Consider the following 22232-nt stretch of genomic DNA (forward strand, 5'->3'; position numbering starts at 1 on the left):
GGTTCGGGGTCCCGGTGCGGATCGCGGTCCCGGTGCCGGTCGGGATCCTGCTGCCGGTGCGGATCGCGGTCCCGGTGCCGGTGCCCGCCCCGCCGGTCAGGTGACGGCGGCTGGAATTTGACACCGGCGGCGGCGGCGGGAGCGGGATGGAGCCGTCGCTGCCCCGCACTGCGCGCCCGCCCGCCGCCGCCGGCACCGCACCCCGAGGCGCAGCGGGAGCGGCAGCGGGAGCAGCAGCGGGAGCGGCACCGGGAGCAGCGGCAGGAGCCGGTGCCGGTGGGGCAGCGCCGACCCCCGCCCGCGCCCCGCCCCGGCGCGGCGGCGGCGGGCGGCGGGGGGCGGCGGGCAGCGGAGGCGATGCGGGGCGGCGGCGGCCCGGGGCATGGTCCCCGCCGCGGGCACGGTGAGTGCGGGCCGGGGCGGCGGGCGGCAGCGTCCGCCCCAGCCGGTCGGCGGCGCCGGGCCTCGGCGGCGGCTCGTACGGGGGCTGCGGCGGGCGACGGGGAGGGGGGGACGGCTTCGCCGCCCGCCCCCCGGCAATACCCGCGGCGCGGCGAGGGGGCTCGGGCCGCCCCCGGGCAGGTCCCCGCCGGGCGGCCCCCGGGGTGCCGAGCCCGGCCCGGCGGCGGGAAGCGCGCGGGGCCGGGGTTCCCTGCCCGGGCGAGGAGAGGCGGGACCCCGCTGCCGGTGCCCGGGGGACACAGGGACGATCTCACCCGCCTCTTCCCTGGGCTCACGCCCCGGCCTTTTGGGCACGTCGGGCAGGTCTGTGCCCCGGCTGCCCGGGCGGTGAGCGGGGGGGAGCCCCGGGGCGGGGGTGCCCGGGCCGGCACTGCCCGGCGCCCCCCGGCTCTGCTTTCCCCGGGCTGGGGCCGAGTTTGGTCTCGCCCGTGTGCCCCACGTGTCCGAATCCGGCCTCCCACGGCTTTGCGGGGCAGGTGCCAGCTCCGCGTCACACGTGGGGTTGATTTCCGACCCCCTGTCACTCCTCCTGCCGGAGGCAGCGCGGTGGGATGGCGGGCCTCCGCCAGCTCCACCGGTGCCCGCAGGTGCCCGCGGGCGTCCCCGGGCATCCCGCCGCACTGCCCGGCAGGACCCGCGGCTGCAGGGCTGGCACGGCGAGCAGCGGCGAACGAGGCCCCAGCATAGCCCTTTTCCAAAAGCGGCCACTCCATGAGCTGAGACCCTCACCCCGGGGCCGAGGCACCCGCTTAGAGATCGGCTCCTGCCTCCCGCGGGGACCTGGTGCAGCCCACGGGGCACCCGCTCCCCAGCGCCCTGTGGACTGCCCAGGCAGCGGGGCTCTCGCCGGGGCTCTGCACGGGTGGGTGTGGGTGACCCGCACAGGGATTACCCCAGCACGCTGCTGCTCAGCCCCCGGGCGGGGGACACGGGGGGGGTGGGGGGGCGGTCAGGCAGGTCCTCACATGGATGGGCTTGATCCTGACCCTGGAAGGGGCTGTTAATGACCCAGCTGGACTCTTGCAGCCGTGGCAGGGGCAGACCCCAGCCAGATCCCCCCCTGCCGTGGAGGGTGCAGGTCTGGCACCCCCGTGGGGTGCCCAGGAGCTTGGCTCATCCCTGCCCGCGCTGGGGGACAGCAGGGGCCGAGCAGAGCCGGCTGCTGCCCCTGCCCGCAGGGGTGCGGGGCCAGTGTGGGCTGCGGTCCTGCGCGCTCGGGGAGCTGCGCCTGGGGACGGGGCTCCGTGTCTGCGGAGGCAGTGGCAGGGCCGGCATCGGGGCTGCCCGGGGGCGAAGGGGGGCTGCCCTCGCCCAGCGCCCCGCCGGCAGCGCTCCCGCCGCAGAGCTCGGGGCCGTGCTGCCGCCGGACGGGAGAAGCCTGAATTGCACCGGCTGCGCCGTGCCGTGCCGTCCCATCCCATCCCATCCCATCCCATCCCATCCCATCCCATCCCATCCCGTCCCGTCCCGTCCCGTCCCGCCGGGATGCTGGGGCCCAGGGGCCGCGGCGGGGCGGCCGGCTGCGGGAGCAGGGACCGTGGGGGGGCCCGTCCCCTCCCAGCGGGGCACGGAGACCCTCGCCTGGTCCCTCCGGGGGTGCCGGCCTGGGAAAACCATGACCTGGCGGCAGCGGCTGGCACTGGGCCACCGGACACCACGGGAGCGACGTGCTGCGTGGGCTGTGCTTGGCCAGGCTGCGGCGGCTGGCGGGGCCGGGGGCCCAGTGCCAGCCCTGCCTGTACCAAGGACGCATCCTGCCCCGTGCATGGCCCACGGAGGAGGCACATGGGCCTGGCAGTGCCCATCACAGCCCCTTGCCATGGTGTGGCCAGTGCAGGGTGGCATGAAATGCAGCCGTCAGAACTTGGGGGCCGTCCCCTGAGATGCTGGGAGGGACTGGGGGAACTGATTTTGTCTCCTTGTCCCAGCGGTGCCCAGGCGTGTTCCTCCATTTTTTGGCCAGGAGTGCTCTCCTCAGCATGTCCCGTCCCAGCTTTGCCATGGAAGCACCTGAGACATGTGGGGGCAAAGCCATGGAGGTGATAGGGGAACTCCCTGCTGCAGGATGCCACCAAGGTCCAAGGGGAGAGTCCCGTCCCAAGAGTCCGGCGATGCAGCAGACAGGCCAAGGAGGGTTAAAGCCCCCTTGGGAGCCACCTCTGGGGGATCCTGGCTTAGGACACTGGGGCACAGGGGCCTCTCCGCACCCTGGGGGAGCTGGGGAAGGAGGTGCAAGGTGTGGCTGCAGACTGACTGGGAGTTGCCCCTGCACCTCCCCGGGGACATTGCTCCCCTGAGATCATGGTTGCTGCTCTTCTGGGACCATGCGTGGTGGGGACTGAATTCTCCTGTGTGTGTCGGGGCAGTGGATGCTGGGCAGTGGTGTTGGGGTGAATGACTAGAGCGAGCCCAGCGTGGTGCCTCACACCCCGCCGTGTCCCCACGGGACCTGCCTGGCCATCCAGCCCCTTGTGGCCCCACTCGCCCAGGCTGCTCTGGGGCTGTGCGTCCCAGCTCCCTGCAGGCAGCAGGCAGGGGAGTCAGCACGGGGCTGGGGGGTGGCTGCACGCGGGGACCCTGTGCTAATGGATTTGGAGTTTCCAAGGTCAGGCTCCCACTGCAAGCAGGAAAAACATTCCCAGGGAAGGGCCATGGGAAAGGGCCCCCCCTCCCCCCCCCGCAGTGCTCCCAGCCCCAGCCGCTGCCTCACAGCCCAGCCTGGCATCCCAGGCCACTCCTGCGAGGAGTCGGCTGCGTCCCCCTGAGGAGAGGTGCTGAGTGAAGGCTGGGCCACCCCACCTGCCAAATCTTCGGGAAGGGGTGCGCGGGGTGGCGAGGGTGCCTGGCTGTGCGGGGAGGGGACAGGGGACGGGGGCATGCATGGGGTGCAGGAAGGGTTGCGGGGTGCTGGAGGGCAAGGGAGGGGATGGCATGCTTGGCAGGGGCAGGGGAGAGGTGCACCAGCTCCCAGCTGGCCAGCTCAATGCCCACCCCCTCCGTCTGCATGGGCGCTGACCCCCCACCTCTGCACTTGCAGCCAGCATGGAGCAGCGAGTGGGGCCACCAGAGCCGAGACCTGCAGGACCCACCACACACCTGCAGGCCAAGGTGAGCCCAGGCCTGGCTGGCCGCAATGGCTGGGACCACACGTCCCTGTCCCCATCCCCAGCCTATGGAACCTCGTCCCTGTTGTGGGGACCCTGGCTGGGGCTCACCCTGCTGTGCTGTGCTTTGTCACAGGAGGGGATGCTGTGGGGGCTCCTTGCCATCTTCTCGCTGCTGGCCGGGCTGGCCGCGGGCACACTGCGAACCCCGCACTGCAACGAGACACTGGACACGGCCCCCACACCGCAGGGCATGGCCACCGCCAGCCCGGCTGTGGAGGACGGCGCGGAGGTACCGCTCGCTGCTGCCTGGAGCCAGCTGTATGGTACGTGTTGGGGCAGGACCCCCATCCTGGGCATGGTGGCCCTGAGCGTGGGACATGGGCGGGCTGGGAGATGCTGTGGGGAGCCCCAGCCCGTGTGGGGCAGCCTCTGCATATCAGGGCTGGGCAGTGGGGGCTGAACGCATGGGGCCCCGAATGCATGGGGCCCCGTGTTTCATGCTGGGGATGGTGGCAGAGTCCTGGGGATAAGAAGATGTTTGGCCGGGTGTCCACCCTCCCCACTGCCCCACAGGCACCCGGCCAGTGCCATGGCAGGTGGTCAGGGCGGGTCTGCAGGTCATGGTGGGGGACAGGCAGGCTCAGTGGTCCCCAGGAGGGTGGCAGGTGCAGGATGGAGTCTGACGGTGCCATCCTCTCCGTGTGCAGGGGACAACGCGACAACAGGTGGCCCGGGAGCCACGGAGCTGGTGGAGGACCTGCTGCTGCGTGCTGAGCGCTCACCGCCGGGCGCTGGCAAAGCCAAGAAGGGGGCGCGGAAACTCTCGCGGGGGGCCCGCGGGCGCAACTGCCACATCCGCAACCTGATGGTGAAGGTGCGTGACCTGGGCCTGGGCTTCAACTCGGACGAGATCGTGCTCTTCAAGTACTGCAGCGGGTCCTGCCACCGGGCGCGCAGCAACTACGACCTGACACTGAGCAGCCTGCTGCGGCAGCAGCTCATCGCCCCGGGGCCCCAGGAGCGGGTCCTCAGCCACCCCTGCTGCCGGCCCACCCGCTACGAGGCCGTCTCCTTCATGGACGTGCAGAACACGTGGCAGACAGTGGAGAAGCTCTCGGCGGCCGAGTGCAGCTGCATCGGCTGAGGAGGGGGCTGCCGGCTCGGCCCCGGCTTGACACACGCCAGCAGATCCTGGCTCGTGGTGCACAGCAGCACCGATGCTTGGAGGAAGGGTCTGGCGGAGGTGGGTGCCCCTGGTTTTATGTGGCCACGAGGGACTGAGGCGAGATGGAGCCGTGACGGGAGGCGGGCGGCTGAGTCCCCTCCTGCTCAGTGCCAAGCAGCTGGTGCCACCAGCTATGCGGGGTCCTGCTTGGGTGCACCCCAGCTCAGCCCTGGGAGAGGAGCTGGAGGGGTATGGAGCACCTCCGCTGCTTGCAGGGGTCTGCCAGCCCGGTGTCCACAGCAGCGCCCAGCTCGCCTGCACCCTGCCTGGACTGTGCTCCCGCACCCCTGTTTTAGGGGAGCTGGGGGCAAGCATTGCCCAAGCTTCAGAGTGGGACAGAAAGGGGGCAAATCTTCCCTGTCCCCTCGGGCACCCTGGGGCTGGCAGTGGCCGGAGCTGCCCTGCAGGGAGGGGGCGTCCCTGAGGACAGGGGTGCAGTGGGGCCAAACAGCACCAGCATGGGGTGGGGGACCTGCGGCCGGGCTGGCAGCAGCCCCTGGTGCTTTGCAGGGCGGCAGGGCACAGGCATCTGCCAGGACCCCTGCCCGGCTCCCAGGAGGGTGGCAGGGTCCTTCCGCTGCCCCTGCGGTGCTGCGGCACTAAACTATTTATTACTCTAAATTATTTATTTATTGTTCTCGAGCAGCAGCTCCTATTTATGACTTTGGGTCCCGGGGGGCTGGGTGTGATTTAACCCCAGCGCTGCTGTGAAGCCCTGGGCAGCGCCCTGGCCCCGGCCCCCCGGTGCCCCGTGCCCCCGGCCCCCTTTTTCTATTATTTGTAAAATTTGAGGGATAAACTCTATTTTTGTACAGTCGCCTTTTCCTGTAGTAATAAAGCGATGGGCTGCGAGTCCAACTCCTGCGTGTGCCCCTGACGGGGGGAGGCGGGGGTGCTCGGCGTGTTTGACACCCGTGGGCCGGCTGCGGGAGGGTGGGGGGCGGTGCTGAGCGGGTCCCTGCCGGCACTGCCCGCACCACGCGTGGCGAGCAAGGGCGACGCTCGGTGCCCGGTGCCGGTGCCCGGCAGGGGACGCGCGTGGGCCGGGACTACCGCTCCCGGCGTGCGGCGCGGCGGCAGGTCCCGGGCTGCCCGGCCGCGCCTGCGGGGCAGCGGGGCGAGGCGGTGCCGGAGCGGAGCGGGGCGGCGGTGCCTTTCGGGGCGTCCCTGGGGCGCGTCCCGGCCCGACCGCCGCTGCCCGCCGCGCCGCGCCGAGCGGAGCCGAGCCGAGCCGAGCCGCGCCGAGCCGCGCCGCCCCGGTGCCGCCGCCCTCGTCGGGGCGGGGAGGCGGGTCCCGCCGCGATGCGGCTGCCCGTGCGCCGCCGCCGTCGCCCGCCCGCCGCCACTGCCGCCGCCTCCTAAGCGCCGCCGCAGCCATGGAGCGGAGGGCGGAGGCGCCGCCGCCGCCACAGGGCCTCGACTTCACCGTGGAGAACGTGGAGAAGGTGAGAAAGCCGCCCCCAGCCCACCCAGCCCGCCCGCGGCGGTGGCGGGGCGGGGGGACGCGGCTGCGGGATGCTGATGCTGCCGCGGGGGTGCGGGGGCTGCGGCTCGGGGGGGGGCACCTGCTCGGCGGCGCCGGGCCCGGGGAGGGCGGCGGGGCGGCATCCCCCCCGCCCTGCCCGCAGCGGGGACCCGCCTGCGCGCCCAGGGGGTCCGGTGCGCGGCGCGGGAGGTGGAGCCGCCGGTTCCTCTGCGCCGGGGCAGCCCGGGGAGGGAAAATGATGTGGCAGAAATGGGAGCAGAAGGGAGGAGTTGTGTCTCCGACGGGCGTCCTCTGGGTCGCCGTGCTGCAGCGCCGGGCAGGGAGAGCCCACGGGTCTAGTCCTGGCTGCTGGACGAGCAGCATCTATGTGAAGCCCGACATCATCAGTCTCTCCATCAGGCAGGGAAGGGAGGGCACCCGGGCTCTCGCCAGGTGCTGGGAACTGTTAGGAATTACAGTTGGGAAAAGCCTTCGGAAGGCGGGTGGCCTGGTGATGCCTTTCTAAACCTGGATTGATCCAGCCCCTACGCTCCTGCTGATGCTCGAGGTCCTCCTAAGCAGCTGCAGGGCAAGAGGAGTGAGGTTGCGATTGCCAAAACCTGGGATCCAGGGAAAGGCTGTGGCAAATCGAGGCCTGCCGGCATCACACTGCTGCTGGGAAGCCCTCCGAGCAGCCCCTGTGTGACCTGGGGTTCATCATGGAGACTGAGCAGGACACCCCAGCGAGCACCGGGGGAGGCAGCCGAGCAAAACCAAAACCCGTCCCTTGGGCCATCTTGGAGGTGCTGGGGGCAGGGCAGTGGAGGATGCATCCCTCAAGGGCAAACAGCAAGAAAGCTTTCTCTCTTCCACTCACCCTGTAGCCAGACGTGTTCAGAGACCGACAGCCTGTCGATCCATAGCTCGGTCCCCAGACACCTAGTGGGAATCCCAGTGTCCTCATTTTTCCTTGATAAGAACAGACCGCGTTCCTTGCCAAAGCGATGCCCACGGGTGTGCTGGTGGGCACATGGCTTGTGGTTCGCACCCGTCCCTACCCAGCAGCTTGCCTGGCCTCTTGGGAGGTGTCGGGTCAGGGATGTCAGGTTTGTAAGTGGGCGCCTGTTGCCTTTGTGGCTGCAGGTGAGACAGCCCACCTCTGCCAGGGAGACGGAGACAGCGCACGGTGGGGGGGGATTAACTGATGTCTGGAAAATGCTACATTAATGCAACCTTCTGCAGCTTAATCTGCATACATCCAGGGCTGCTGGATGATTTTGCCTCCGACTTCCTTTCTCTTCGGCAGACACAAACCGCTCCTTTGTTTGCACCAACAATGAAGCACACACTTGTCCGGGAAGGGTGGGCAGTGCCAGGGCGGGGGGCGCATGGTGCTGGCTGGCGAGGTGGGGCTGTGCCGAGAGGCAGCTCGCCCTTGCCGTGCTGCTCTGGATTTAGTCTCCTGCCGCCTGGGAGGAGGCAAAGATGCCCTCTAGGATGCTTCAGCTCCCCTCCCCCGGCCTGCCCAGCTTCTCCTGGTCTCCGCAGGCTTTGCCATCTCGGTGTTGTCCTCTGAAGGTGCGGCTGTGGACCATGGTGGGGCTCTGAGCTGCTGGCTGAGGGCAGCAGCACGGTCCCTGCCCAGGGGAAGAAATGTGGGGTGAGATCAGAAAAAACTCAGAGGTTCAGCAGCTCAGAGCCCTCCTGTGTCTGTCTTTTCAAGGGAGGGCTGTGGGGTGTTTTTGGTACAAAGGGAAGGAAAGGTGGGCTGGTGGGAGGCAGGTGGGTAGAGGCACTTTGTTGGAGGTGATGCTGGCAGATAAATGATGCTTCTACTGGCCTGGGCTCTTCTGTCTGCCAGGTTTTGTGCATGGCGGAGCTGGTTATCTCTTAAGTCAGAGAGTCAAAGCCTCTCCAGGTCACCCGCAGTGGAAGTCATCACATGTGGCAGTTGTAGCCAGGGAGGTCTCTGGTGAGATCGTGCCCATCACGCTCTTCTGATGGTTTTCGTGGAGAGGATTCACATCTCTGGAAGACGCTTCTGTACCCCTGTTGTTGTTTGTTATGCGGTGGGCTGGGCAAATGCCCCCACAGTTTTGCAGGGCTCTGGGTGCCCATGTAGCTGAAGAGGATCATTGCTGTGTTTATCCAGCATGACCTGTGCCGGAGAGAGCCAGTTAGATCTCTCCTGCTGTGACCGGTGGTTGCAGGGAGGCGGCAGGGTATGGATGCTGTAGGCTGGACCCACGCTGCCCTTTGCCAGCCGGCAGGTCTGAAAGCCTGTGGGCAGCAGGCAGGCAGGCAGCTGCCTCTGTTCCTGAGGAGGTGTCAGGTTCAGGTGCTGCACTTCAGGAGCAATCTGAAAGTTGCTTCCTGTAATTTTTTGCTCCGTTTTTCCATAGGGAGCTCTTCCACAACACAGGGAAAGAGCAGGGCGGCACTGGGGCTGAGCTGTTGTGGTACGGTTACTGTGTCAGCGTCCCCCGGTCCCAGCTGAGGGCTGCTCGGCTGCTTTTTGTTTTCTTCCGAGCCTGACCTAGATGCTGCTCTGGCTTCAGCACAGCTAGAGCAGGCTGGCGTGGCCATGCTGTGTGGACCTGCTGGGCAGCCAGCAGCTCTGGGCTGGCTCTGCTTCCCCTGCACTTGCTGCTGAGCGGGGCTCTGCTGCTGCAGTTGGAGGGGTCAGAGGGAAGGGAAGGCTGGGCAAGCTGAGGGCTTCAGGCTGCGAGGATGCGCAGCCTCCCCGTGCCCTGACAGTGCGATCTGGTGCAATCTGGCTCATGACCTGGTGCGCTTTTGCGCGCCCAGGGGCTGTCCCTGGCATGACTGACAGCCTGGTGATGGGGTGACGCTGCCCTGGGGAGGTGATGCTCCTGCTGCAGTATGAACCCTGCTCTGGTGAAGATGGATTGCAGACCTTCCGTTCCTGCTGGCTGTGTCCGTCTTAGAGGAGCAGTGCACAAGCAGGACTTGTGCCTTGCATTTTTTATCTCCCCCAGGTCAGCGGTGGCAGCACCTAACACTGCGGTGTTGGACAGGAGAAGAGGAATGCGAGAACCCTCTTTACCTGTTTTCAGTGCAGTTGAATCTGCCCCAGCAGTATCCCTCTTTTTAAAATAAGAAGGCAGTGTCATTCCTTCGTGAATTTCCCAAGTGCCTGCTCTTGCCCTCTTTTTTTGTCTGATTCTTTCCAGGTCTTTCCTCCCTTGGCCTGCCTCTTATCCTCTGGGGTGTTTGTAATACTCGCTGTCATCTTTTCCCTAGCACATTAGCGGTCTGGCATCTCTGGGCCTTCCAGATTGTTGTGTGCCTCTCTGGAGATGCCTGATGAATGCACAGAGTCTCTCTGGCAGGATGGGTAGGCGGGGTGCCATGGAGCTGACATCCGGAGCCTACCGTGATGGGAGAGGGGTGGCTTTGATCACCGCGCCTCGGGGATGTTGCAGCTGCCGGGGCTGCCTTCCACCTGGGAGGATGGGGAGGAGAAACCCAAGTGCATCTGCTTTCTTCAGAAAAAGGTTATGGCCTGTCTTCGGTAACCTGATCAAGAGAATTATGGATATGTCAGGATGGGGAAATGGCATCCCCTGTCTGGTGCACCGCTGGCAGTGGCTTGGCCACTTCTTCCTTAGAGGCAGGCCACGTGTGTGAGATGTGGCAGCCATGCTGGGGATGGTAAGTTAGGGGCCTCAGGAGGGGAGATTCTTGCAAAATTGAGGGAAGCGAGGAGTCACCTTGTTTAGCATTTAAGCAGATCTTCACTGCAAAAGCAGATTCCACCCAGAGCCACTCTTGGCTGAACACCTGGCTCCTTCTTTGCCATGGTGGTGATAGGATGAGAGAGCAGCACCTTGTGTTTGCCAGGGCTTGGCTTTGCCCTACAAGGGCCATCACTGGAGCCTCATCTCAGCTCCGATGTCTTACGGAGCAGGAGTGGGTGAGATTGGCACCTGGGGGCCAGCAGGGATTCCTCTCAAAACGCTTGCAGACATGTTCACTGAAGTGAAGAGATGGTGGGCAGAGGTGTTCGGGTCACCGTTGCAACTCGTCCTGGGCTCTGTGCTCCCAGGGTTCCCCTCTGGTCCTGCTCACCCTTTGCTTGGGCAGGCCCCCGGGCACCACTGCTGAGAGCACGCGTCTCCTACAGCCCCCGTTCCTGCTGGGGACCACGCTGTTCTCCGCAAAGGGCTGCTGGCAGCAAAGCAGCGGGAGGAATGCCAAGGCTGCCAAGCCACGTCTGGGCTGCAGCCCCTTCCAAACAGCCGAGGACTTGGTGTGGGCAAGCTGGCCTCAAAGAGGGGTGCGAAGTGGCAGCACCTCTTATTAGGAGTGGGGAAGAAAACCCCGTTCTCTGGGACTGCTGGCAAAGTGTGGGTGCCTTGAGCAGGAGCAGCACGCCTGGCAGCACATGCACGGCTTTATTTTGCATCCATTTGCTATCCTCGGCACTTCGGCAGGCTGCCGCCTTCCCGGGGCTTCTGGCTGCTCAGCCTGCCCCACCATGGCAGGGGGAGGATGGCTGCTGCGCAGGGCAGGGGGAGGCAGGGATGACGTCCCCTTCGCTCGGCAGAGCCGTGGTAATGGCTGTGCTGTCGCAGGCCTGGAGTGCTGGCGGTGTGATTGCATTCAGCTAGAAAGGACAGGGAGAGACTGCAGCAGGAGACATCCCGGGGGGTCCTGCTGGAAGAAGGCTGGTGGCTGCCGAGGGGCCATGGCCACCACTGCCCCCGGCACGCTGCAGCTGTGGGCACGGGGGCAAGGGGCAGAACAGGAATGTGATTTGCAGCTTGCTGTTTTCCCTGCCGGGTTGCAGAGCTCAGAGCTGTACCTGCTGTTACCTCCATTAGCTCAAGCAGACTGGCCCCTGGAGGGGATCCGTCTCCCTGTGGAGCCCCCCAGGAATGGCAGGCAGCACAATCCTGCTCTGTGGGGCTGGAGCCGCACGTCTGGGGCTCCTCTTGTCACCCCACAAGCAGCATGGACACAACACCTCTCTGCTGGGGACCCTATGTGAATGGATTTACGTGGTGCAGTCGGGGAGACAGCCAGCTGGCTCTGGGCTCCCTGCAGAAGCTCTGAGGGGTGAGGGCTGAGAGATGCTGGGCTCATAGCAGCTCCTTTTCCTTTGTGATACCAGACGGTGAGCTAAGATCAGGTGCCTTTGCTTGGCAGTAACTCTCCTTGGACTGGTACCCCTCCCACTACCCAAAGTGACCAGTGTGGGACCTCTGACCCATGCCTTTTGGGCAAGCTCCCCTGCCCCAAAGCAGCTTGCTTCTGGCTCTCTTGAGCAGCTGATACCACTCCAGTATCTACAGCCTGACTGAGATTTTGGCCACAGCTTTTTAGGGCAGGGAAGAGCCATCATAACAAGCTTGAATTATTTTCAACCAAGCAGAGCTGATGTTGGAGAAAGCTCCTTCCCTGGCCAAAGGGCGTAGCTGACAGCGGGGCTGTTTACCAGCTCTCACATTACAGGTCTAATTGCGGAGGAGGCAGGTCTGGTGGCAGCCACCCGTTCAAATCAGAATGCACAAAGCCTCCCTGTTAGATGTCACTGCCCGATTTCATGCCTTCTGCTTCTCCCTCCTGGCACTAATGAGTTCCCCTCATCATCTCCAGTGCTTCCTGATGGGCCTGAGGGTGCTGGCCAGCGCGATGATGTCAAAGTCCAACAGCTACTGGTGCCTGCCTCTGGGATGAGGACCGTGCCTTTCCTTGCTGGGGAGGAGCGCAGCAGGCGTTTAGGTACCCTTCTGCAGGCACAGTGCCTTGCAGCCTCCTGTCCCACGCTCTCAGCAGAGGATGGTACTCAGCCGGTGTGCGTGGTAGGCTAGGGAAAGAGCCTAGTCTTCTCCCAGGGGTTTCATCTGCTGCTTTGAGCTGGGCTAGGATGGTTCCAGTATTGATGCCCATCCTTGGAGGTCCTCTGGGAAGCTCTTCCATGTCTTGTAAGAGCACCAGATGGGGTGCACTGTCGGCAGCCCCAGGGCATGTGCTGCCTTGTGCGTCTACCTGGCATCCTGCACACAGGCAGGAACAGCCATGCTCCAGCCAGGAGCCACCATGGCTGATCCCCTCCTGGGTAGGGTGCTTGGGGAAAGGGGATGAGAAAGCCAGCAGCTGCATTTTTCTGGAATATTCTTCTGACTTTCAACAGCTTGCAGCATGTCTCTTCAGCATCAGCTTTGTTTCCATCGTCTGAATAACTTAGTGTAATTGGTAGACTTTGTCATCTTGCTGCTCACCCTCTCTCCCCGAGGTGCTGAGCGGCGGAGGCTCCAGCATGCATCCCAGGGACCTCCACTGGAAACCTCCCCAGAGGCTCCCTGCGGGAGGAGCGAGGCTCTGGTGTGGTGTTGCTGGATGATGGATGCCTGTCTGGAGACCTCACTGGTGACAGCGGGCACCGCTGCAGGGTGGATGGAGCATGAGGGGTGCAGGAAAGGTGCTGGGGTGGCCGTGGTGGGAAAGCCATCTGCGTGGCTGGAAAGCTGACCCTGCCTGGGGAGGGGTTTCGCGACCTGATTGCTCACCGTTCCTCTAATGCAGTGGTAGTGACATCTCCCCAGCATGAGTGTCAAGGGGAGCATCTATGATAATGCTCCCACTTTGCCATCGTTACGATGCAGCAGCCTTTTTTTGGCTTAGACAGCACCAGAGTCTTTGCTGCTGGGGCTGCACGCAGGATGCTCGTGCAGGGGCTGAGTGCAGGATGCTCACACCCCAGCCTTGTGCTGGGCTCTGTCTGGCAGCTCGCTCCTGTCCCTTCAGTCAGATGATCCCATGAAAGCACCAGGATCTGCTTGCTTGGAGGCAGTGGCAGAATCAGGCCTTAGCCAGCAGCGCCGGCAGCCTCAGCCAGGCGGGAGGATGAGCCCACAGCTGCTTCCCAGTGGGCAGGCTGTGCACACCAGCCCCCACTCTGCTGCCCTGCAACGTTCCCCATCACCCGTGGCGCTGTGTAAGGCTCACCCCGTGTGTACATCGCTCCGGGGGCTCGCTTCGGTGTGCCTGGAGTGTGCGCAGTGCCGCGCTTCCCCTGCACAGCTCCCCACCATGAGCCCATGAAGCAGCAGCCCTGAAGCCAGCGGAGGTGAGTGGCTGGGGAGCTTGTGGGTTGGAAACCCAGCGCTGGAGGCCAGGTCCATCCTCCACGTGTGATGTGGTCCATGCTTTACAAACCTCGTACTGGATTAGAGGTTAGGGCTCCTGGGGCATGTATACAGCTTGTGCCTCGTAATATATGATGCATAGGGATTTTTTTTCCCCCCACAATTTTCTAAGTGTTAGCACGAAGACCATATTCAAAACAGAAGAAACAAATTAATTAGGGAATGCGTGGGAGCGTAAATGGAGAGGCTGGGAGGAGGTGGGAAGGGGTCCCGGGCTAGGGAGCAGGCGGAGGGGGCTGCTGCCAGCCTTTGCACCTTGTCAGGGTCCCCAGCGAGTGGGGAAGGAGAAGAGTGGGCTGTCACCAAAGCTGGGAATCTCAAGTGAGATTTCTTTTGGAAAGAAAATAAGCAGCAAGCTCTGATAAGAGCAAATAAAAGACTGAGCCGGTAACGGAGGAGATAGTTGGGTGCTCCAGCTCCAGCCCTGCTGCAGGATGACTCAGTCTTCAGCGAAAGAGCAGGAGCGGTTGAGCTTTTAGCACATCTGCAGCTACTGCTTGATAGTGAAGTAAATTGTTGCTTTGATGGGAGGGGATGACAGTGCTTACCTCTGCCCCAGCAGCTGAGTGATGCTTCAGGCAAGAGTCTGAGATAACTGAGAACAGAGCAAGGTTTCAGGTAGCTGCTGCGAACTCGTGGGCTCCCCTTGGCCACTCTGTCAGGACAAATTTCTCTCTCCCCGTGTCTTGCTTATCTAGGGTTAACCTTTTCTGTGTCAGGATACAGCTTTTAGTGGGACAGACGCCTGTCCCTCTGCAGCCTGTGTTGGTTGGCTCCGTCTCCTACGACATACTTCATAACCTCTTTCTTTCTCACAAAGAGGTTATCCTCATTTCCCCCCGCCACAAAGTCTTGAACAGAGGCGTTTCAGGTGATGGCCCAGGCAATGCCATCTGTGTAAGGTTCCTGCCATTTTGTCCTGCTCTTTGGTCTTGTGCTGGGAAGCAGCGGGAGGCACAGGCACTTGCTTGGGAAGCTTGTTCCTGTGCCCCAGGCTGCCAGCTCTGCATGCTTAAAAATAGGGTTTAAATCCTCTCCTGGGCACAAGAGCCACACAAGAATTTCGTAGAGCTTTTTAGGACGGAGGAGGAGGATATTTGAGACCTGGAGCCAGGATGGGGACACAAAAAATCCTCTGCACCTGCTGGAATCATCCTCTGGTTTGATGGTGGGGTGCAACGAGTGCCTGATAGCCTGACAAATGCCTTTGGTTTTCCTTGCTCCTGGTGTACGCAGTCAGCAATTTGAAATGAAATGCACTGTGCCAGGCAGAAGACCTCGCTGCTTGAAGACGGAGTTCAGGCAAAGGGTAGTTCTGTTCCCCTCCAGGTGTGAGGTCATCACTGGTTACCACTTGCACCCACTCAGGATAATTAACTAATTAAAGTTGCCCTTAAGATCTATATAATATTCCTCTGCAAATAAAACCTTGCAGCCTGCGTGAGGCTGTTTGTATGGATCTGAGCTCTGCAAAGCAGTAACTAGATCTCCCAAAGCTGTTGGAGCAGGTAAGTGATGTTCTCCTTCTCCCTACGGGGAGACGGAGTGAGCAGCCCTGGACTGTCCCGGGAGGTGGTGGCAGGGGCAGGGTTAGATGCCAGCTCTCCTGGCCCAGCTGTAACTGGGCTTTTGGAAATACTTCAAAGGCACTCCATGGATGGATTCATCCCTGAGCTTAGTGACTGTGGGTTTCCAGGGCTCTGTACAACCTGACAGACAAAGAGATCTGCAGGGGCTCTTGCGTTCCTTGGGTTCCCGGATGCAAGCTTTGGGCCCCGTGTGCTTTCTGGGAGCCGGTGCATCCACAGCACCTTTCTGAGAGCGGGTGGAGGTGGAAGGCAGGAGTGCCCGTGTGCCGTGTCCCTTACAGCCCTCACTCTGCAGAGGGGTCCTGTGCCCACCTCAGTGACAGCACATCAGCAGGGAAGCAGGCGGGTTCGGTATGAGTGAAGGTGAGGATGGGAGATGACTAAGGAAAAGAAATTCCCAGAGTGCTGTGTGAGAGGAGGAGGGGAGGAACGCTTTGCAGGGCTTTGCCCGCTGCCAGATCGCTCTCGCTTCACCGAGAGCCCAAGGAGGGAAACCAGCTAAGGGAGGCTGATGCGGGGAACGGGTCTGGCTTTGCAGGGCAGTGGCTGATGGGCAGCCCAGGCGCTGGGCTCCGTGCCGGTGAGCCTTCCCCCGGTGGGACCGGCTGCAGCTGTGCTCCTCGGCTGCTCTAGGATGCTTCCCTCTCTCTTCCAGGCTCTCCATCAGCTGTATTACGACCCAAACATTGAGAACAAGAACTTGGCTCAAAAATGGCTGATGCAGGCGCAGGTCTCCCCCCAGGCGTGGCACTTCAGCTGGCTGCTTCTCAACATGGACAAGGTGCCCGAGATCCAGTACTTCGGTGCCAGCGCTCTCCATATTAAAATCTCCCGTTACTGGAACGACATCCCGGCCGACCAGTACGAGAGCCTCAAGTCGCAGCTTTTCACCCACATCACCCGCTTCGCCAGCGGCTCCAAGATCGTGCTGACCCGGCTGTGCGTGGCGCTGGCCTCCCTGGCCCTCAGCATGATGCCGGAGGCTTGGCCCTGCGCTGTGGCAGACATGGTGCGCATGTTCCAGGCGGAGGACTCCAACGTGGACGGGCGAGCGCGATGCCTGGCGCTGCTGGAGCTGCTGACGGTGCTGCCTGAGGAGTTTCAGACCAGCCGCTTGCCGCAGTACCGCAAGGGCCAGGTACGCAGCGTCCTGGCGCAGGAGTGTGGCTCCGTCTTCCCTTTGCTGGAGCAGCTGCTGCAGCAGCAGGACTCCCCGGGTTTCATCAAGCAGAAGGTGTTGAAGTGCTTCTCCAGCTGGGTGCAGCTGGAGATCCCGCTGATGGACTGTGAAAACCTGATCCAGGCAGCTTTCACCTCTCTGCAGGACCCGGAGCTCTTCGACACAGCGGTGGAGGCTGTTGTCAATGCCATTTCCCAGCCAGATGCCCAGAGGTAAGGGCAGCCTCTCCCATGCACTGCTTGCTGCCAGTTGGTGCTCCTGGGCCTTGATGGGGGAATGGCATGGGGAGGAAAAACCTCAGGCTTTTTTCTAGCTACCATTGGTCCTGGAGATGATGATGATGGGGTTTGGAACTAGGAGACATTAAAAGCAGCCCAAGGCTCCTGGTTTCACATGGTTGGTCCTGGAAGGCTTTGCACCATGGTTGACTTGTGGGACCATGTAGTCTTGAGCAGCCGCAGCTCATCTCCACCCTTCTGCTCTCAAGCAGAGGAAGATGCTCCCTTCTGGCTCCTTGTGTCAGACCCTGCAGTGCCAGACCAGGGAGCAGCTGCCTGGCTCCAGCCAGGAGGGGTGGAGAGACCCTCCTCTGCCTCATACTGCTGGTCCAGCCAAGGAGCTGATTTGATGCAGAGATAATAAAACCAGACCTATCAGTCTTCTCCCTCCTCCTGGCTCCAACAGCTCATGCCGCCTGAGGACTCATCCTTTGTTTGTGGCTGCGGCTGCCCCTGGAGCAGCTGAGCTGGGAGCTGGGGCCGGGGCAGGTCCTGCCAGGGCTGCGCTGTGGGGCTCCGAGCTCGTCTGCTTGGCCGCGTTGTCTGAGCTGCTGTCAGCTCTCAGGACCGATGCCCACAGAAGGGAAAGTACATCTCCTCCAGTTCCTGTGGCCACATCCCCTCCTGGCTGCTTAGCAACCTTCCCCCGAAGAGGAGAGTTTCCTTCAAGGCTGGGCTGAGCTGCTGCCGCTGTGCATCCCTGTGCATTGCTGCGCATCACGCAGGCTCCAACCCTCTGCAGAGTGCGGATGCTGCTGCCGCTGCAGTTGTGAGCCCTGGTCCTCCCCTTCACTTCAGGGCAGGGACAGCCAGGCTGTCCTCTTTGATGACAAGGGGGTCACAGCTGGAGACTGCAAGTCCTGGTGCGTAAAGGGACGTGTCAGGATTTTGATACGTTGCCAAGTGTGAGGAGGGGTTGCCTCATTTGGTAGCATTCAGAAGATGACCACAAGCAGCTTTTTCTTGTACCCGGCAAAGGCTGTGGGCCAGCCCAAACCCTTGTAGCAGGATTGGTACAGAAAATGAGAAGGTGAGAGAAGGTGACTTGCAGTTCTGAAATGCTGGACTTGCTGCCTTCCTTCTTTCTGTTTCCCTTGAGTCTCAGAATTCCCTTGGCTGTGATTCCCCACCTGTGTACAGGAGCCTGGCCCTGAAGCACTGTTCTTCAGTTGCATTAAAAGCCGAAGCTTTCTGTTGAGCTTTCAAAGTGAGTTTTAGTGAGAAGCATGGCTGACAGCGGAGTTTCCTTTCTGCTCCCGTGCTGAACCTGCCATGCAGTTTCTGGCCCTGTTCTGGTCCTGCCACGCTGGCTACTCCTTTACAGCATCACCGGCACTTCCTCCCCATCGTTCTCTTTGGAAGCATCATCAGCTGTGGCAGAGCACCCTCCCTGTCCATAGGCATACGGGCAGTGGCCAGGACAGGGTGGGCAGCCGGCCTGAAAGGCTGCCCAGTGTGTGTGAGCTTGGCACAGCCCCTGCTCCCGGGGCACGGGGACAGCAGTGGCATTGTCACGGGGACGCCCTGCCAGGCGGTGTGTGGTGTCAGCTGCTCCAGGGAGGAGCAGGACTGCTCAGTGCTGAGATCCGGGATAGCTTCAGGAGCCGGGCAGCTCACAGAGCTGCCAATTCCCAGCCCCGGTGGGCTCTCTCTTCCCCTTTGTTCCTTGTGTCCTCCATCCCGCATCCCTCCTCCTGCTTCCCCTAGTGCCAGCTGTCCCGCCCCTCTGGCTTTGTTGCTCAGCCGCAGTGGATCCAGCTCTTCCCCGAGCCCCCAGGGAGTCTCCTGACCTTTCTGTCTCTCTTCTCGACAGTCTGGGAAATCCCTGCTGCTTTTCAGCCACTCTTTTCCTCCACTGTCTCTCGTCTTTGTTTTCGCAGGGGCTTGGCTCCCTGCTGCCCTTGGCTGCAGGCTCGGAGCATCCTCGGCACTGGGCTGCTGACATGGTCCTCTCCGGAGCTTTGTAGGGCATCAATCCCTGAGAGGGTTGGTCTCGGGGCTCCCCGCTTTCCTACGGGTTCCTCTGGGTGTTATAGACCCTGTGTCTTTCCTCCTTGCCCCCTCCCAGCTGGCTTCATTGACATTGCTGCGGAGGCGATCATGCAGGTGTGCTTCTACCATCAGGAGAAGGCTCAGTGGCCCATGAGCTTGGCTTCTGCTGCTGGGGGGTGAGGTAGCCTGTGGGTCATCTTCCCAGGGGAGCACCACCTTGCTGCAGCTCCTCACCCTGGGAGCAGCCTGTTGCCACCCATGTCCAGGTGGAGAAAGGCGGGTGGGACCTCATGGGCAAGGATCACCCTCAGGGTAAGTCGCTTGTGCCAGCAGCTTCCATTTCCCTGCCTGCGAGCAGCAGCAGATGGCTTTCCTGCCTCCGAGGTGTTACTAGAGGCGATGCAGCAGAGATTTGTGGGTGCGAAGCGTTTGATTTCCTTACCTGCCAAGCAGGTGGGAGCCCTTTGCACCCAGAGGAGGGGTTGTCCCAGGTGTTGCTGGAGTTTGGACGCAGCTCCTCTGTTAGGATACGGCGTTCCTGAGAAGAAACCTTGAAGGCTTGGCTCAGTGCATACCTCCGCTCTTGGGGGCGATGGGAAGCTTCTGAGTTGCAGGAGGGCAGGAATGGATCTATTGTTGCATTTTGTCAGCAGAGGAGGCTTGGGCTGGATTTTCTGTCTCGTTTGAGGATTATCCCCTGGCTAAGCAGGTCAGAGAGCTCGGCGGCACGTGCTGCAGGGAGAGAGCTGGCATGCAGCACTTGGCCATGCTCCTACAGCCTGGTGGGCAGTGTCGGGGTGGGGAGAGGGACCTCCACAGGGTGTGTGCCCGTGGTGGGAGTTATGGAGTGTGGGCGTCGGACACTGAGCCACCTCTCTGAAAGCAGCAGGGTGTTGCTGCAGTGATGGAGCTGGCAGGATTGCAGGTGTCCAAGTGGGATCGCATGCTGTCCAGCCCATCCTTTCCTGGTCTTGGCACCTGGTGCTGAATCCCTGAAGAGGAATTTCACTAGAAGAGTTTTCCAAGAGCTTCATTAGAAACAGGTTTTTAATACCTTGGGTTTTCTCATCAGGACATGGCTCAGATTGTCCCATGTAAGCTGCCCATATCTCCCCCCTGCAGGTTGTCCCCCGCTCCGTGGTGTGGTTTGGGGAGGGTTGTGGGAAGAGCAGAAGGAGGTGCTGGTCCCATGGAGGGAGCTGTGGATGCTGCAGTTCACTGGGCTTTGAGAAGGGACTGAACAAACTCAGGGAATTAAAATTTGCTCAACTGCTAAATACCAAGATAGCAAATCTTGCTGGGGAAGGCTAACACAAATCGCTGGAGGGAAATACATGGGGAAGGGTCACCGCATGGCTGCCACGTTCATAGACTCTTCCACGGGCATTCCCAGTCATCAGCTGCTGGAGACATGCTGCTCAGCTGGGCTGCCACAGGCTCACCTGGTCTGGGATGGTCTTGCCCTCTCCTGCCTGGTGCTGGGGTGCTGAGGGTGGGAAGCGGTGGCTGGCAGCAGGGCTGGCAAGTGTGGTGTCTGCCTCCTGGGGCAAGCTCTGCACCTGATCAGGGCCGTGGCACCAGCTGGTTGCTCAGGGCTGGGAAGCTGTGCTGATCAGGTGGGGTGGCCTGGGGCTCCATGCGAAGCTGGAGGCACAGAGGAGAGGATCTCAGCTCCGGCTGGCTTGGCCATGGCTCTTGAGCAACTGGTTAAAATGACTCACCTAGACTAGGAGTCTCCCTCCTCGCTGGGGACTCTTGCATCAAGTTGTCCTTACATCTGCATAGGCAGTGAGCAGAGCAAGGTGGTGCTCAGGAGACATGGTTCACCCAACCTTTTCTAGAAGTCTTCACTAACATGGGATGAGTTGCAGCATGGAAGCAAATCCAGGTGGTTCTCTCTGTTGGCTGTGCAGGGAGTCCAGAGGACTAGCTCAGGTCTAGGCATCTGCACTGTGAGTATTTCAAGGTAACCAGCAGAAGCAGGATCCTTGTCATAAACTCCTAAAGTCCTAAAAACATCTCTAGGGTAGTGTGAGCCCGGTGCTGCAGAGGAAGGATGGCTTTGCCCTACACTGGAGCAGGAGAAGGTCCCCTGTGCCTTTTTGTCGGCTCCCTTGGGCTGACCCTGACTGCAGCATTGATGCCCTGGGAGAGAAGCTGGTGAATTACCAAATTCCCCATTATCACAGTGCTCCCACAGTGCCACAGGCATCATGCACAGGGCATCAGAGGCTTGAAAATGGCTTACACACAAATACCTGTCTCCTTCACAGTGTGATTTCCTCGGGGAGAGAGGGGCTGGGGGGGTTGACCCCCAGCAGCACACGGAGGGGATGCCAGGGTGGAGACTCCCTGTTCCATCTTCTCCCACTGACCCAGACCTAGAAGCTGCCATCACCAGCGCAGCTCTCGCCCTGCGCTGGTGGCACCGATGGCTTTGTTTGCTCCTATATCAGCCATAGCAAGAGCTGCCGGTGCGCTGGGCAGCCCTGCTGCTCTGGGGTGGACATGTGGCTGTCCTGGTGTCAGCACTCACATCTCTTCCCCGTAGTGGGCACAGGAGAGCTGGCACCACGTGTGACTCCCTCTCCGAGTACCCTTGGCCCCACACTTGTGTGGAGTGGGGCAGGCAGGGAGTGCATGGAATAGCTGCAGCTCTGGATAACGTGCCTCGGCGGGCAGGGAAATGGTAGGCTGCTCATCAGCCTCCAGCATGGCCTCTCTCCAGGGGCCCTGGGCTGCATTTCACCTTGGCTGCCTCCTTCTCGTTGCCTTGGTTACCATCACTTACAGGCAGCAGTGCAAAGGGGAGGCTGATGTGTGTGATGTGATGTGGGAGAGCTGTGCCGCGCAGGGCTGTGGCAGCCCAGGAGGGTGAGGGGCCAGGGGGATGTGCCGTGGGGCCGGCATCCTCCCTGGGTAGGAGTCCCGGAGGGTGGCTGCCCACTTCGTTCCAGTCAGAGAGCACGATCCAGATGTGCCCATGCTGGAGGGTCGTGTGGCTTCCCACCAGCAGCTCTGGCTGCCCTTATGCAGAGCACAGGGGCTGCAAGCATGGCGAAAAGGGCCTGCAGGTCTGCCCTCACTGCCCGTCTCCCACTTCCAATCGCCTCCGACGCTGCCACACGCAGGCACAGCTTGCTCGGAGCTGGTCATGGCAGTGACAGTTTAGTGCTGGCTGGGGAGCGCTGGCAGCCCTGCTGGCAGGTTCGGGCAGACAGAGACATGTCCACACCGTGGTACAGTGGGGGACTTGCACAGAGCTGATGGCCACTGGCTTGGCCCTTCTCTTCGCTTGCAAAGTCTCCGCTCCAAGAGCACTCGGGACTTCAGCCTTCGTCCTGATGCCACAGGCTGGGAGGAGAGTCCCTGTAAGCAGTAAAGGCTCCGGGGTGCGTCCCCTTGCACAAAGCAGCCTTCCAGTAGGGAAAGCTGGGCGGGAGCCCTGGGAGAGCATCAGGAAGGATGGATGCCATGGCAGCTGCTGCTGCTGAGTTGATGCCTGGCACTGATTCAGGCTGTGCTTGCAGGTATGTGAACACCCTCCTGAAGCTCATCCCCCCTGTGCTGGGGCTCCAAGAGCAGCTGCGCCAGGCAGTCCAGAGCGGGGACATGGAGACATCACATGGGATCTGCCGCATCGCTGTGGCCTTGGGGGAGAACCACTCCCGGTGAGTGCTGGGGACAGTCCCCAGGAGAGGGAATGAGCTTGGAGCAGCCTGCTGTTCCCCATGTGCTGCTTTGTCCAGGGCTTGTCCT

The 22232-nt window shown here is 62.1% G+C and overlaps 2 protein-coding genes across 3 annotated transcripts in view; both read left to right on the forward strand.

The window, feature by feature from the left end:
* Positions 1 to 357: 357 nt before the first annotated feature.
* On the forward strand, positions 358 to 4713 carry ARTN (artemin). The gene is made up of 4 exons (XM_059821818.1): positions 358 to 403; positions 3500 to 3570; positions 3703 to 3892; positions 4277 to 4713. Exons 1-4 carry the CDS (start codon positions 358 to 360, stop codon positions 4711 to 4713), a joined length of 744 nt encoding a protein of 247 aa, XP_059677801.1.
* A 1457-nt stretch (positions 4714 to 6170) lies between these two features.
* Positions 6171 to 22232, forward strand: part of IPO13 (importin 13) — a 31929-nt gene continuing 15867 nt past the window's right edge. For both annotated transcript variants that reach the window (XM_059821811.1, XM_059821812.1), the window contains exons 1-3: positions 6171 to 6239; positions 15679 to 16415; positions 22004 to 22144. In XM_059821811.1, the coding sequence (XP_059677794.1) occupies positions 6171 to 6239; positions 15679 to 16415; positions 22004 to 22144 (947 nt within the window). The remainder of the gene's footprint in view (positions 6240 to 15678; positions 16416 to 22003; positions 22145 to 22232) is intronic.

Source organism: Gavia stellata, chromosome 10 (genome assembly GCF_030936135.1).
Source record: "Gavia stellata isolate bGavSte3 chromosome 10, bGavSte3.hap2, whole genome shotgun sequence".
Taxonomy (NCBI): Eukaryota; Metazoa; Chordata; class Aves; order Gaviiformes; family Gaviidae; genus Gavia; species Gavia stellata.